The following is a 15,017-nucleotide window of genomic DNA, read 5'->3' on the forward strand; positions in this document are numbered from 1 at the left end:
AGTTTTACTCATCAGTTTCAAGACTCCTATGATATTGCAAGAACTAGGACGATGGAAGAATTCATCAATATCATGATTTCCCTACTTTCTTATCATACTAGAATTTTAGTTTCCGTACAGTTCTTATTTTATTCTTATTAAGTTGGGAGTTAAAAATTTACTAAATATTAGTTTATGAACGTTATATAATTATTATTATTTTTTAATTTCCAAAACTATTAGTAACTAACATATATTCAGAGAGGCCGTATTATCGTAACAAATGGTATTAATCCATAGTAATGATAATTAAGAACTACTAAATGTTAAAAAAAAATAATAAAATAAAATACAAATAATATTTTGATTGAGACACTAACTTCAAAATGTAACTGCTGAAAATTAAGGCGACATGATATTGATGAAAATAAACTATGAAGCAAATAAATATTTTCCACATGGATCAAACATCGCTGTGCTTCAAATAAAATGAGTTTTATAATGGTGAAACTCATAGATATTTTGCAATCAAATCCAGTGTTTAATCACTATATTTATAAATTTTTTTGTCCGAGTCGAGGATTAAACTCATTACAATACGTTCACCGTCCAATATAGTTCGAAACTCTTGCATCAATAACATTGCAGCTTCAGTTCATCTTCAATTCATTTGAAAGATTCGTTTGCAAAGAGGAACCCTCCTTTAAATATTTAGGAACAAAAAAATATTGATATAGGTCTCAATTAATAAATCCAGTTTGAATTTCATATCATCAGGCCAGTTTGTTCGGTTTTCGTATTGATTAATTTTCGCGATTATTTTTTTTTAATAATTATAAACATAAATTCAAATAAAGAGAAAAAAATATATGCAAGTGCAAGTACGCATCGGTTAAGTAAAATTGTGTGTTTAAAAATTATATATATATAGTTCGTTAAAAAAAGTAACCGCTAACCGAACATAATGCCGGCCTGTATTTGCTAGCATTTATTCTAAAGTTTACTATACCAAACCACTATAGTTGAATGTGCACCTTGTTCAATGGTTATTATGGAAATGTATAAAATATGTAGTACACCAAAGAAGTATTGGTTTTATATAAAATATATCTCAAAACAAAATTTGCTATATATACGAGGTATTATGTGAAAAGTTTAGTTTGCATGTTGAACCATTATTGCACGTTGTTAAAGAGTTAATGTTTATTGGTTGTCTCATTCTGCGATATTTTTCACAATTTTCTAGGTTCTGGGACAAACTCCGCACAATGTAAATCATATGAACAAACATAGAAGAGTGGTATCGTCGCCGGAAAATATGCATCAACGACATCCGGGTAAGTTTATGTGCACCCAAGATGCAGCCATAATTTATGGGTAAATGTTATGTTACCTGCATTTTATGCAGGGTTTAATAGTGTAGACCTATAGTATACATGACATTTATTAGTAATATGTTGTGAAGCATGAAATGAAAAAGGAGTTCATATGAAAATATTAATTTTCCCGTTAAGCTAAATCACAAAATATTTTCCTTAATAAAATTATTAGATTAAGAATTATGTTAGCAATGTTTTCCAACATGTATGACTGTATTATTTCTACAGTTTTTGCTGACATAGTTGAATATATGCAAATTCGATATAACACAAATACGACTGAAATGTCAGTCAGCAGTTGCCTGAGACTACGTGGCTTAGTTCCTCTGCCCTTTTGTAATATAACAAATTGTTTCGAAGCCAACTAACATATACGAATACATATATGTGATGATTATTTTTATCATTTTTGAAAAATTTATGTATTAATGTAAAGTTGAATAGTTTCCAATTCCGTCAAAACATACCGTAATATGACTATCTTAGTTCTGAACCTTAGATTTTGTTGAAGATCCGTGTTGTTAGCATGTGGACCTAGCTAGAGGTGTTTTTGGGAATGTGCACCAGGACGTTTTAGAATAGTACGGACATTATTGCACCATATCTATTTTATTGTATATTCTAGATCGGCACATCAAAACAAATTCTGGATCTTGGGAGTTAATAGAAAAAGACGACGAGAGTACACCACCGGGTACTCCGCCTCCGCCTTACAGGCATGCACACTCCGCCAGCATGTCAGGAAATGAAGATAGTATTCATGAACATGGTGGAGTTGCAACAAGTGGAATTTTTGTCGAATCTCATCATTTTACACCTTTGGCTGGGGCAATTTCCCCTCCACCCACGTTACATTCCAGTCGTATACACGCGGCCCAAACAAGCTGTACACAAAAGGAAATAATATCAATGGAAGACGAGGATGCATCCGATCAAGAGGGACCATTTATAGATGAGAATGGACCATTCAATTCGCTCCAGCGGCTGTTGGAAAATGAAAATGTTGCTTTCTTGGCAGTATTTCTAAATTATGTTCTGTCCAATTCTGAGCCAGCGCCTCTTCTTTTTTATTTAATCACGGGTCTTTATAAGGAGGGTACTGCTAAAGATATGCGAAAATGGGTTTATGAAATCCATTCGACTTTTTTGGTACCTCGGGCACCTTTGGTTTGGTATCGTCACGATGAGATGCTGGCTCGAGAAGTGGATGCCGTTCTTCAGAATGAATTTGACAAGGTCGAGATACTGAGAAAGGTTTTCTGGAAGAGCCGCAAAAAGGCCAGAGATATTATATGCGAACAACTGAGAGAATTTCAACAGAAACGAACTGCGGGACTGGGAACTATATATGGTCCGACTGACGCCCAGTTGGCGGAGGCTAAAGGCGATAAACAGCGAGAACAACATATTTTCGAGGAGACCTTAATGAAAAAATTACAAATTCTAATGTTAGTATTACAACTTATTTTGCCATATTGTTTGTGGATAAATAAAGCTTTTATATATTGTAGTGATGAATATGAGAAAGATCACCCTGTCGAAGATCCGAAAAAGTTGGCGCTTTGTTCTGCACTATCTACAGTTATTCACAGAATATTTATCACGCGTTCTCACCCAAATAGTATAATCGATCGGGTTCATCATTTTGTAAGTCGTGAGAAGAGTTTCAAATCACGTCTAATGGGCAAAAAAGGAAAGGTGAGTACATAAAGCAGAATTTTACAGTATTTCTTTTCTAATACCCGTAGGAAAAGCAAGATTAAGATGTGGATTTGCAACATAATTAATCATTACTTATTTGCAGATGATTGTACGTGGTCATCCATTAGTATTGAGACAATACTATGAAGTGACCCACTGTAATCATTGCCAGACCATTATTTGGGGTGTTAGCCCACAAGGCTTCCATTGTACAGGTATATAACTTCTTGTATGTATTAGGGCTCTTGTTTCACACCTTTTTTAATTACTTGCAGACTGTAAATTAAATATTCACCGTCCTTGTTCGAAAATATTAGAAGAGAATTGTCCAGGCCCATTACCTCAAGCGAAGCGGAAAGATAAGGATTTGAATAATGATAGTAAAATAAGTAAATTAATTATGGGAAAAATACGACAAAAAACTTCAACGGATGCTAGCGGAGGTTCGTAGTTTATTTTCACTTTTTATTTAATATTTTACTGAACATTTATGTTGTTTGTATGTTTTATTGTAGATAAACGCCAACGTCAAGATCCCGACGAATTCGACCCTCTGGAATTTCCTACTGGTAAGTGGCCATTTGCTACCTTTAAGTTGTTCATAAATCTGAAATGGATTTCATAGATAAGAAAGTCAAATATATATTTATATAGCGTAACATAAAAATCTTCCAAAAGTAAAATTTTAGTTAAAATGTTAGACTAGTCAGTCCATTGTGATATCACAGTGGGGAACTTCTCTCTTATCTATGAGTGCTGCCCGATTCTATGTTAAGCTTCCACATTGCAGTGAAACCAGAATGGTCAACTTAAAATTGTTTTAATCAATTCTATGCATACCCTCGTCCATGAAATTAGTGAATGTACCGAAGATTGAAAAATAATCAGTAATTGTTATTGTTAGTTATTGAACTCTCGAAAATAATTACGTCTCTCACCGATTCTAATATATGACGAGCATTTACCGCATTACAATGCTGTTGCTGTAAGATGAAGGAACGATAATCATTCAAAATGTTCAGTTATTTCTATTAAAAACAAATTATTTAATGTGAAGTTATAAAGTAAACACTTCTCGAATGAATATATGTTGAATATTATATAACTGCCCGAGATCTATTTTGATACAATTAGATATGAGTAGATCCGAAAAATGGTAAGATATAATCATATTTAATTACTATGGAAGTAGATCTGCTCAGATCTCAATATGGGCTAGATCAAATGTCTTAAATATAATTACATCTATCCCCATATATGTAGTTGGATCTGATGTTAGATATCGTTATATTTGGAATTATATATAATTATATCTAATTCTATCTCATGATATCTAGGTAAATCTGCATAGATGTAAAGTGGCAAATTTTGAGATAATTAGATCCTCCAATTTTTACACGGGTGTATACACATACATTGCATAGATGGATAGTTTTCTATGTTGAACCTTATGGAAATGAAAAACCCGTATAATAAATTGTGATAGATCTGCCCGCTGGTCTTAAATAATAATCATATTAGGGTTCTATAATAAAAATATTTAATATGCCACTTTAACGGTGAGATCGGACCAGAGAATGAAGCCGACACATTTTTGTCGTCAGCGGCTGCCACTAAATTTTTGCCTCCGGCGGCGGCGGCTTGACGGCTAAGCCGATATAAAATTGTCTATTTATTCGGCTACGCACAATTATCCGTTATAAAATCAATTTGAAGTTTTCCGAATTGTAATGAGATTAGTTGTACAACAATCAAATTTACATTTCATTCAAATTTCGTAAAACTGTTATAGCAACTAATTGATTATAGGTGGAGAGTTCAAAATGTTTGCAAAAAAATATAACAATTATTATTCCACTTTTTCTGATATAAATCATAATTGGCGGCTAAATTTGAGTCGAGATGGGTCGGCGGGGCTAAAATCGGCGGTTGCATTCTCGGGATCGTACATACACAATATACACTATAAACAACAAACAAATCGGATATAAACAGCAAATAATATATCCACAATGTCCCATTCTCTCACATAGCCCGCGGCTCCCGCTTTCTTCCTTTGACCATTCTGAAAAAAAATCTAAAGAAAAAATAAAATTAGTTTTATATTATATGAAAATAGAAAGCGTCAATTAATCAATAAAAAACAACCATCACATATGAAAATTGAACCAGGAATCTTAAATCAAATTGTAAGATAAATAACAATTTTTTTTTGGCATTCCCGTGTAAAAAATTGGTGGATCTAATTAGATACGATCAGATCTCAAAATTGCCCACTTTGATGAGATATAAGTAGAAGTAACTCGAAATCATCCCATGTATGACTAGATCTAACATCAGATTTATCTACATTATCTATATATAATTATATCTAAGACTTAGATCTAGGCCAATATTGAAATCTGATCAGATCTAAATAGATCTCTCGATTTTTACTCGGGTTATTATATGCTTGCATGTTTGAAATTTGATAATATTCGTGGTTCCCGTTGAAATTTAAATATATTTTTATTCGTGAGTAATTTCTACGTCTATTTATTCTCTCCACTCTAAATTCCTTCCGGACAGCCAAATTGTCAACAGGGAATACTATTGAGTTGGAATTATACGTCGACGCTGTTTTGCCTTACCTCTAGTTTTTCGCCAAAATTTAAACCAATATCATTAAGGTTAAGATAAAAGGTAGAGAAAAAAATACATATAATAGTTCCAAATTTTCTTCACAATAGTTGAATGAAAATTAATAAAAAAAATTGCTAAAGGTGATAGCTCAGAAATATGTGTTGTTTGTCGAAAACAAAAAATCCTAAAACAAAAAAACAAACATTTGTTCCCCAAAAAAAAGTATGTTTATGCTTAATGCTTAGTACTAAGTTCGTTTCTGCGAAAAACGAATATCTTCATATATCTCCATAAATAGGGTCTCAAACCCAGGGATGTTAACTTATTTATGCGAAATAATATGCCTGCCTATTTTTTCGTGCGAAGATTCTAGGTTTGTATAAATATATGTCTGAAAATGCTCTCAAAACAAAGATTTGGCATTTATTCCGCGCTAACGTTTTTTATATGGAGCATAACAGTTTTTCGTGCGAAAACGTGATCTTAGTACTAGGCTTAAGTTGTAAAAGATATTAGTTCGAATCTAGACATTATTTATATTAATTTATATTATTAATCTTTTCTTTAGATTAATATGTACACCAAACATAATATATTACTTCTTGAATATAATGTAAAATTATAACCATACACGTAATATGTTTACACCCAAACCTATAAAGAACATATTTTCTATCCATGTAGCAGTACTGGTACTTGATTTAATGCCAACAGTATATTATATATTATCAGATATGATGTCATATATAAATATATACAATTATATTTAAGTTCAAATCAAAACACTAATGAAACGAAAATAACATTTTAGAAAACCAATTTTCTCTCGGTGTATTTAACATGTTCCATTCTAACATTGTTCGCCAAAACATCTTATAATTTTCGCTCTTGATATGGTGTGGTGTTGTTACCTACGAGTCTCTTAAAACACGAAAAAGCTATCAGTAACAGCCCGACTAGCAGCACATTGTGCATACATATGTACATACTTATGTTATAACAAAGAGAGTCGGCACTGTTGTTGTTGCGGGTATTCTTTTGGTATTTTGTTTGTATTCGGTGTTCATTTCTCCCGATTTAGATATGTGCAAAAGTAACATCACCACTCGCCATCACCACCACCTCATTTTCTCCACCCAACACCAGTAGAATCAAACAAGGAACGGTAATCACACTGAAACAACGAAGTAATCAGTTGTGTTTTTTTAAACGGCAAATACGGACGTGTGATATTGTTCCTCTTTATACAGAAGCCGCATAATCAGTATGTTCTGAGAAAACTTCGAAATCGTTAACAAACAAGAAAACAATACTAAAAAAGCCGCTAGACGTGATAGTTCCTAGCCAGACGGGCGTAGAAGTGTGAAGTGAAAAATAAAAATATAAAAATATAAAAATAAAAATGTTAAAATATTAATCCATATACATTGCATGTGCTGTTCCAGTTTGCAATAAAAAAACTTTTCTTGTTTTTTGGGGAAAAGATTTTGTACCCGTGGTCAACATTTGTAATGGTTTCCGAACGCAAAACGGAAAATATTAATGTGTTCCCTATATATGATGTCAGCTGGAATTTTAATTATCTCGCGAAAGTGATTCAACCCCTACTGGAGGAACAACATGTGCAACTTCAAATCTTATTCTTATGTGAACTTGCTTTTCATGTACCCATATCAATAAGGTTGCTCTGTCCATATATGTATGTGTGATTGTTACAAGGAAATTTGCAAATTAATCATAGAATGCCAAGAATTGATTGAGAAATTTGCGAGCAGCGTTGGGTTGCATACATGGTGCATCCATTGTCCATTTTTTTGTTTCGTTTGGAAGAGTTTGCTGGGAGTTCAACGCATCTTTATCACAATCAATACAGATTGAAACCAACCACTGTGTTTGCGTACAATGTCGTTGCATAAATGGAAGATGCTTTATAGTGGTTGAGGAAAATCTCGTATAATACATTGAACAAAGCAAAAAATTACTGGTTGGTGATACTTCCCCATAATTAAGGGCCTATAGAGTTCACTCACACAAGAGTCGATATTATGGATCGCAGATATGTCTGCAACGTGTTGTCATCATTTTTTTTTTTCATATAAATACCTTAAACAAATATCCAAAAATCCTATAAATAATTTAGTTTTGAACTATTTACTTTATTTTTGGAACAGGTGGTTTTATAAGAAGCTTTAATTTATATATTATCTTAAAAAAAAAACGCACTTGCAAAAAGCTAAACAGTCTCAGAAGCAAGAAATATTGTTCTACATTGAATAATGTAGGCACGAAGATATGTGTTCCGGTTTTGAAGCCAATGGAATAGTTGCTTGGATAACCACGATGACTACTTCAAACAAGGGTAGAAAAATTCTGTAGCTTAGGTAAACTTAAATCATAGCTCTTTCTTTGTTATTTTAAAGTAATTGTGGTTTGTCTTGATTGTTTTATCAAAGTGCTCACATAGAACTGCATCATCCTTGAGTATTGAATACCATAACTTTATACAATGAAGGAAACATCCAGATCCAAGTGAAATAGATAGTGCTTTTCGGCAAAGATCATTTTCATAAGCAACTCAATTTTACGCTAAGGTCTTAATTTATTACGATTCCTAAAATAGTAGTAGTGATTTATCAAAATGTCTTCAAATGCGACCGATTTGCGGTGATTTCGACGCAATAACTATACATATTTGTAAAGAGTTTTTTCATACCAAAATATTCGTGCACGATATCGCGCTAAAAAAAGTGAACCCACCAGGAAAGACTGCATTACAAACGTCGATAGGCAAAAATAAGTAAATATTTTTCAATAAATTCAAGAAAATATAGTTCAGAAAATGGTTCACTGACTTCATATTTAGTATTAGATTTTATTTAATATTAGGGTGTTTCAATACTATTTATTTTCAGAAAGCATTCTATTTCATTTAAAAAATTTAGAATGTCATTGTCATTCCATTTTGCTGTGAGAAAACTTAACTATGCAATTTGGTCATTTTCATTGACATCATCAATGTGTTGGTAAACTTTTGTAATTGTAATTTGGTTACAACAGACCCAGCAAAAAAAGCGCAGAAGAGATGAATTTAACATGGGCTTGTCATAGGACGGATGTCCACCATTTCAACAGCCGTTGCACTGAATTTGCATCACTTCTTAAGGGGTGGTCCGAATTCAATGTTTTGTGTGATATTTTGCCAAATAAATTATTTTTAAAATGTTGTATGATTAATGCAGTCGAACGCTTGTCTAAGACGTTTGACTTCAAATATTTTCAAAAATTTGCAATTTTTCTAGAATGGATTTAGAATTTTTTCGAAAAAATTTAAATAATTTGAACTATTTTATTAATTCTTACTTTTTTTAAACCTATTTGTGTTGTTTCCTGTAAATTCTATATTTTGTTCATTACTTGGTACTTTAACTTTATGAATTTTATATATTAACATTTTAAAATTAGTCTTTTCTTGTCAAAAGGGAAATTTAAATTTTTCTTCATCCTAAAATATATATTGTAAAGAAATAAAGAATTTTCTCTGCAAAAATACGTCTTCACGTTATTCCACTGAAAATAACAATTTGAAACAAAAAAAATTTAAATTTCTTATTAAAAATTTTCTTATTAAAAATTTTGAATCAATAGAACTTCATGTGTAGTTAAAATAAAGAACATCATTGGTAGGGCATTTTTGGAAGTGTTTTGAAAGTTATGCCTTTAGAAGAACTTCCATTTTTCTTGCTGGGGAGTTATCATTTCTTAATACTTGCGCATAATTAGGATTATATGCTTCCGATATTTGCTGAATATTATGGAATCCATTATCTGCTCGGAGAAGAAGATATAGATTAACAGATAATGATGATTTTGTTTGTAAATCAATCCAATGGTAGTAAAAATCAATTTTTGTATTATTGACAGTAATATTTTATATAAAATATTGCGAAAAAATACCCAGTGATTCGTGCACCTAATTACCGAAAAATTGAAACGCAAATATGGGATCGCGATCCCGGGAATTGGGAATCGCAGTTATTAACGAATTTCACTGTATCATTGTTTGCCTATCAAGGCAAATAATGCTTGATTGTAATAATTTTACTTGCAAATGGCAATTTCCCATATTTACATAATTTACTAAAAATGAAGAAAATGGAACATGTGTTCAATACTTGTGAATGACCATCAGGTACCATTGTCTTATTCCTCCAAGTAGGGCAATTGTTGGGTCCGTAAATTCAGTGGGGAATGTGTGATCAATATTTTATTTGCTGTCGTCATTGGATCGTTCTTTCAGATGTTGTTCATTCATGTTTTCGAATAACAACAACATCAGCACGCCACGTATGACCACAATATTGTTTAAACATAATTCTCGCACATTTTCAATCGGACCTTTGTTTATACTTCCCCCAAAAAAGCACTATAACTTTTTTTTTAATTAGTTACTTTTTTTTAATTAGCAGTAAACAAAAGATATTTATAACGTGAAAATAATATACATACACCGATAAATTCATGAATTCAAAGTATGCAAATTTATAGACTAGAAACAAAAATTAATTGAAATAACAACACATTCAAACGATAGGAAATCGGGAATAAAAACTTTAAAAATGAGGTAGTTGTTTGAATTTGTATGAATTTCCATGCTTGAAAAAAAAAAAAACAATTCCAAATACTTTACATTAAGAAAATGGCTCATTTCACTTGTAATTCACATACATATATGAACACTGTAACAAATCGTAACACAAAACTTCTTTATCAGCAATCGTTGAGATTGCTTATACAAATTTACAATAATTCCCTCCAGCATGCGTGTGCCATAGTGGTGTAAAAATGAAACAAAACAATGTCATACACAAGGGCTTATCACACGAACTTGAACTGCTCGCTAAAAAAATATTTATTTGTTATTGTATTTCCTTAGTGTATTGAAAGTCCTTCCACGTATAGAGGTGAAAATCGTTTAGATGAAGATTGAAAAAAATTAAGTGTTTTCGATCTTCAAAATGAAAAAGTTTTAAGAAATATGTTAACAAAATACGTGGGAAATGTTTACTGAAAAAAAGCATCCATCCACACGACCATACGAAACAGGCACGCAATCTAGCATGCAACAGTTTCTATAATTGTGTGAAAAACTAGTGCGAGATGGAGTGAAGTGAATAACCCTATTAGTTCTTTATAAACAACTACATTCCAACGGTAGTTAGCTGTAAAATTAACCATGGATGGAGAGCCGGTAGTTGCATCTGCAGTCCGAAGAAATCCAAGTATAAAGAGATTACTCAAATTTCCATGGGGTGGTCAAGGTCAAGGTAAGCCTATTATGAGTCAATCAAACATACATTTGTGTCATAATTGTAATGTAGAGATTATTTACATATAAATATTAGCTCCGCTTAATGTTTACTGACATTTGTTTTTTACTCCACAACGTCAAAAAAGAGAAGGGTTCATGAATAACATCTAAAATAGCTAAATCACATACAGAAGTACTTGCGATCATATCTTCGTTGGGTTGGAGAACTGAGAGTAGAAATTAGGCTCGGGGGTAAGACCAACAGAATACGCTGGCTGTAAAAAAAATTAGAATTCAAATTCAAGTGACGTGGTGCATTATAAACAAGATTTTTTGTATCAAGCTTTTCTCGAAATTTCGCTAATCGAACTCTTAAAGGTTTTGAATTGCTCAAATAAATGGAAATAAAAATAAAATAAAATTTAAATTATTTTTTTTATTGAATTGATCGCAAAATGCAATAAATCTTTTAATTGAGATAATCAGTTATTTAGATGGACTTCACCTCTTTTTTTAATTAATTTTTTGTTTGATTCAATTAAAAAATAATTTGATGTTTTTTTTCAAATTTAATTAAAGTTTTTCCACGGATTTGTGCGAAATTTAAATAGTTTACCACAATTACATTCATTGTGGTAAACTATTTATTCCGAACATTTTCAATTATAAACATTTATAATTGAATTAAGAACGTAAAATTTAGCAATTTTTTTCATAAATGACTTCGTTGTTTATTTTGATTAAAAAGTCAATTGCGTCAGTTAATTTTTTAATTAAGTTTACAGTTTTACCCCAATTTTCATGAAGCTTCGTTAGTGCTACGTTAGCTAACGAACTTTTAAACCGTACTATGGACATATCTGTTATCTTGCATATATATTCCATATGTCAGTTAGGAACTTAACTGCTGAAAAATTTTCAGTTAAATTTAACCGAAGAGAAGATATTTGCAATCTACTTACAGTTAAAGCCTAACGGAGCTACATGAAAATGGTCGTTAATGAACTTTTTAAATGCAAATAGTTTGGTTATATTTTTCTGTGATAAATTTATGGCGTAATCCTAATTATCTCAACACCTTAACATTGATCCATTTATTTGTCTAGTGCCACAGTGTCTTATACCGAAAATGGCAGATTTCAGTGAAGAGAGCAATGTAATGGTTTCCTTAGAGGATTACAAAAATAAAAACAAAATTAAAATTTTCTGGAGATGATGTGAAACAGCACAGACTCACTTGAGCTATTCTAAATAAATAGTTTAGTGCGAATTGTTTACAGGGCATAGTCAATATCAATTACATACTTGTTTATGTGTTATAGGGTGGGTGAAATGATAAACGATAAAAAAAACTACCAGGTGTGTATTCGACTTATTTTCTCCTTCGTAACCCAGACAAACGAGATATTCTATTTTTGGATGGCCTTTGAAGGCTATTAATTTATTTATGGAAGTGTAGTCATACAAGTTATTATTCGTACAGGGAGCCATAGAAATAATTAAAAATGTATCTCTTTTTGTTTAGATTATTTTAAAACAAATTATTTAACAAAAACGAAGAGTTTTGCTCTAATTTTAAGCTCAACCCTAATGTGCAGATTTACGTCAGTAAAAATAGTAACAATATAAAATTCTCTATCCATTGACTTGGTATTTTTCTTCTTCAACTCATCATCACCAAATGATTTTCCAGCTACAAGCATACGTTTGTGAAAGATTTCCATACGTTCGGTCGGAACAAAAATATTAAGAACTAGAAGAGGGGATGTGTCGTCATTTTTCTGTCGTTTTCGTTGAAAAAAAAACTGACTTTTTCTATGCTTTGTTAGCCGTAGTTAAACTAACCGATGGGGTTACCATCAAATCCAGAATTTGAGCTAGCAATCCAAATCCAGTAAGTTGATCTATTGTATATTGATGGCAGATCCCTCATATTGACTATTCGAAAGTGGCTGGTAACTCTGCACCATTATACCACAACAAAGTCGTATTAGATCAATAAAAACAAGTTTGTACAATATTTTTTTTGTGTGGATATTTTTGTTTATTTTCAAATAAAGCCAAAAGTGTTTACCAGCCTATTTTTTCTACTCAATTATTTTTCAATCGATGAGATATTGTCAATTTCCTGGTTTTGGTGGCTGTGAATGACAAACTATGCAATAAACGATAATTTGCTTCCTTAAATATTTTATTATAAAGTGATTCTAGGATCGATGACTCGAATTTTACACTCAAACGAATTTTCTATCGTATTCCAAACGAAAGAAAAGTAATTTTCTTTCTTCTATTTCGAAAGGCAAGTCACTTCATGTTTCGCTGTCGATTAGTAGTGGAACCTATACAATACGTGTCAAAAAACCTTTTTAAAATTTGATTGAATTCTCAGGCCAATCATTCAAAAATATTGATTTTGGACAAATCAAACGGCAGAATCGTGGCATATTTTGGAAGGTAGTTTCAAGCTATCAGGTGATTACAATTTTTTATTGAACACATTGTTCAACAAGTGGGAAATTTAAATCAGTTTGACTGACAATCAAAGTTTCAATATGGCGACTGACATTTTTGTTTTTGTAATACTAAAACTACCTTACTTAATATGCCTTGGGCAGAATCTTTCAAAAATAGGAAACCCCAAATTGACTGAAACTTCGTACGATGTTAGGGAAATATATTGGAGATGGGAAAGTGGAGGATTATGAACCTAATTTGTACACATTGTTCGTGCAGCCAATATTAAGCTACACACGAATACACGCAAAAAAATATAGCAGCAATAAAAATAGTAACGTTGGTTACATTTTAGAACATGACATCTGAATTTTATTAGATAGAGTACATACACATAGCCTGGATAAAACCAATACACTGCAACAAATATGGTGTTTACTGCAATTAAAACCTTTTTTGAAAATTTGATTCAATTTTTGTAAACTTAAAAAAATCTAAAACAAAATTAGTTTTCAAATTATCCACTATAATATAGTCTTTCTCCTTCTATTGTCGGACAGATGTTAAATGTGGCGGTCTCTTTTTAGTCAGTTTTTATTCAATTTTATAGTCCAGCGAGTCGATCTGTCAAATAACGACAAAGATTGAGACCTCTTTTTAGTCTCAGCAGTCAACCAAACCACATCGTCCCCCTGCTACATTAAATAAAACCAATACATATGTAAGTTGATTCTGAAAGTTAGCATTTTTTATATATAACTTTTTTTTTTTTGGTTTGGTACAAAAAGGTAATATCCCACAATCCAGTGGCTCAAATTTGCCCCCAAATTCCAGTGGATTTGTTGATCTGTGTTTCATCACAGATTTTATATAAAATCGGTTTATAATCAAGTGTCACCTCGGACACGGAAATTTCTAATAAGTTTGAAAATATCTTTGCCAGAAATTGTGGCATTTAGGTCGTTAATAAAACCGTCTTAGTTTTTTATGTTGACAAAGGGTTTAAATTCCCCAAAACCCTTAACATATGGTCTTAATAAAAATGGAATGTTGGGTACATTTTAGGATATAACAGTTTTTGCCTTGTTCTGACTTTCAGCAAACACAGAAAAAAATATCACCAAAATATTTCCAATTAAAAAGTTAATTGAAGTTGAAAATACTTTCAATTAATAAATTAATTGATATAATTAACTTTTTAATCGAAATAGAAGCATTAAGTTAATTAAATCAGTGATTGAACATTTTTAAATTAATTGATTAACTTTTTAATCAAACTCGAAAGACTAAATCAGTTAAAAAAGTGATGGATTTTTTTTAAATGTTTAAATAACAAATTATTTCACACAATCAATTTTTTAATCAAACTAAAAACACAAAGTCAGATAAGAAAGTAATTGAATTGCAATTAAATTTTTAATTGAATCAAATAAAACATTAATTGAAATTTTCAAATCAAATCAATTAATTGTTTAATAAAAAAAAATTATGCCCAATTAAAACTGTGATTGATACTATCATTTTCGTGATTGAATACATTTCAATTAAAAATTCATTGGATCTATTAATTTCGT

General features: G+C 31.3%; 1 protein-coding gene across 4 annotated transcripts in view; it reads left to right on the forward strand.

Annotated features, from left to right (window-relative positions):
• Positions 1–15,017, forward strand: part of RhoGEF2 (Rho guanine nucleotide exchange factor 2) — a 100,306-nt gene that overhangs the window by 28,837 nt on the left and 56,452 nt on the right. For all 4 annotated transcript variants that reach the window (XM_075312303.1, XM_075312302.1, XM_075312304.1 and 1 more), the window contains 6 exons: positions 1,226–1,316; positions 1,984–2,806; positions 2,870–3,056; positions 3,163–3,274; positions 3,335–3,502; positions 3,575–3,628. In XM_075312303.1, the coding sequence (XP_075168418.1) occupies positions 1,226–1,316; positions 1,984–2,806; positions 2,870–3,056; positions 3,163–3,274; positions 3,335–3,502; positions 3,575–3,628 (1,435 nt within the window). The remainder of the gene's footprint in view (positions 1–1,225; positions 1,317–1,983; positions 2,807–2,869; positions 3,057–3,162; positions 3,275–3,334; positions 3,503–3,574; positions 3,629–15,017) is intronic.

Source organism: Haematobia irritans, chromosome 5 (assembly GCF_050003625.1).
Source record: "Haematobia irritans isolate KBUSLIRL chromosome 5, ASM5000362v1, whole genome shotgun sequence".
NCBI classification, from domain to species: domain Eukaryota; kingdom Metazoa; phylum Arthropoda; class Insecta; order Diptera; family Muscidae; genus Haematobia; species Haematobia irritans.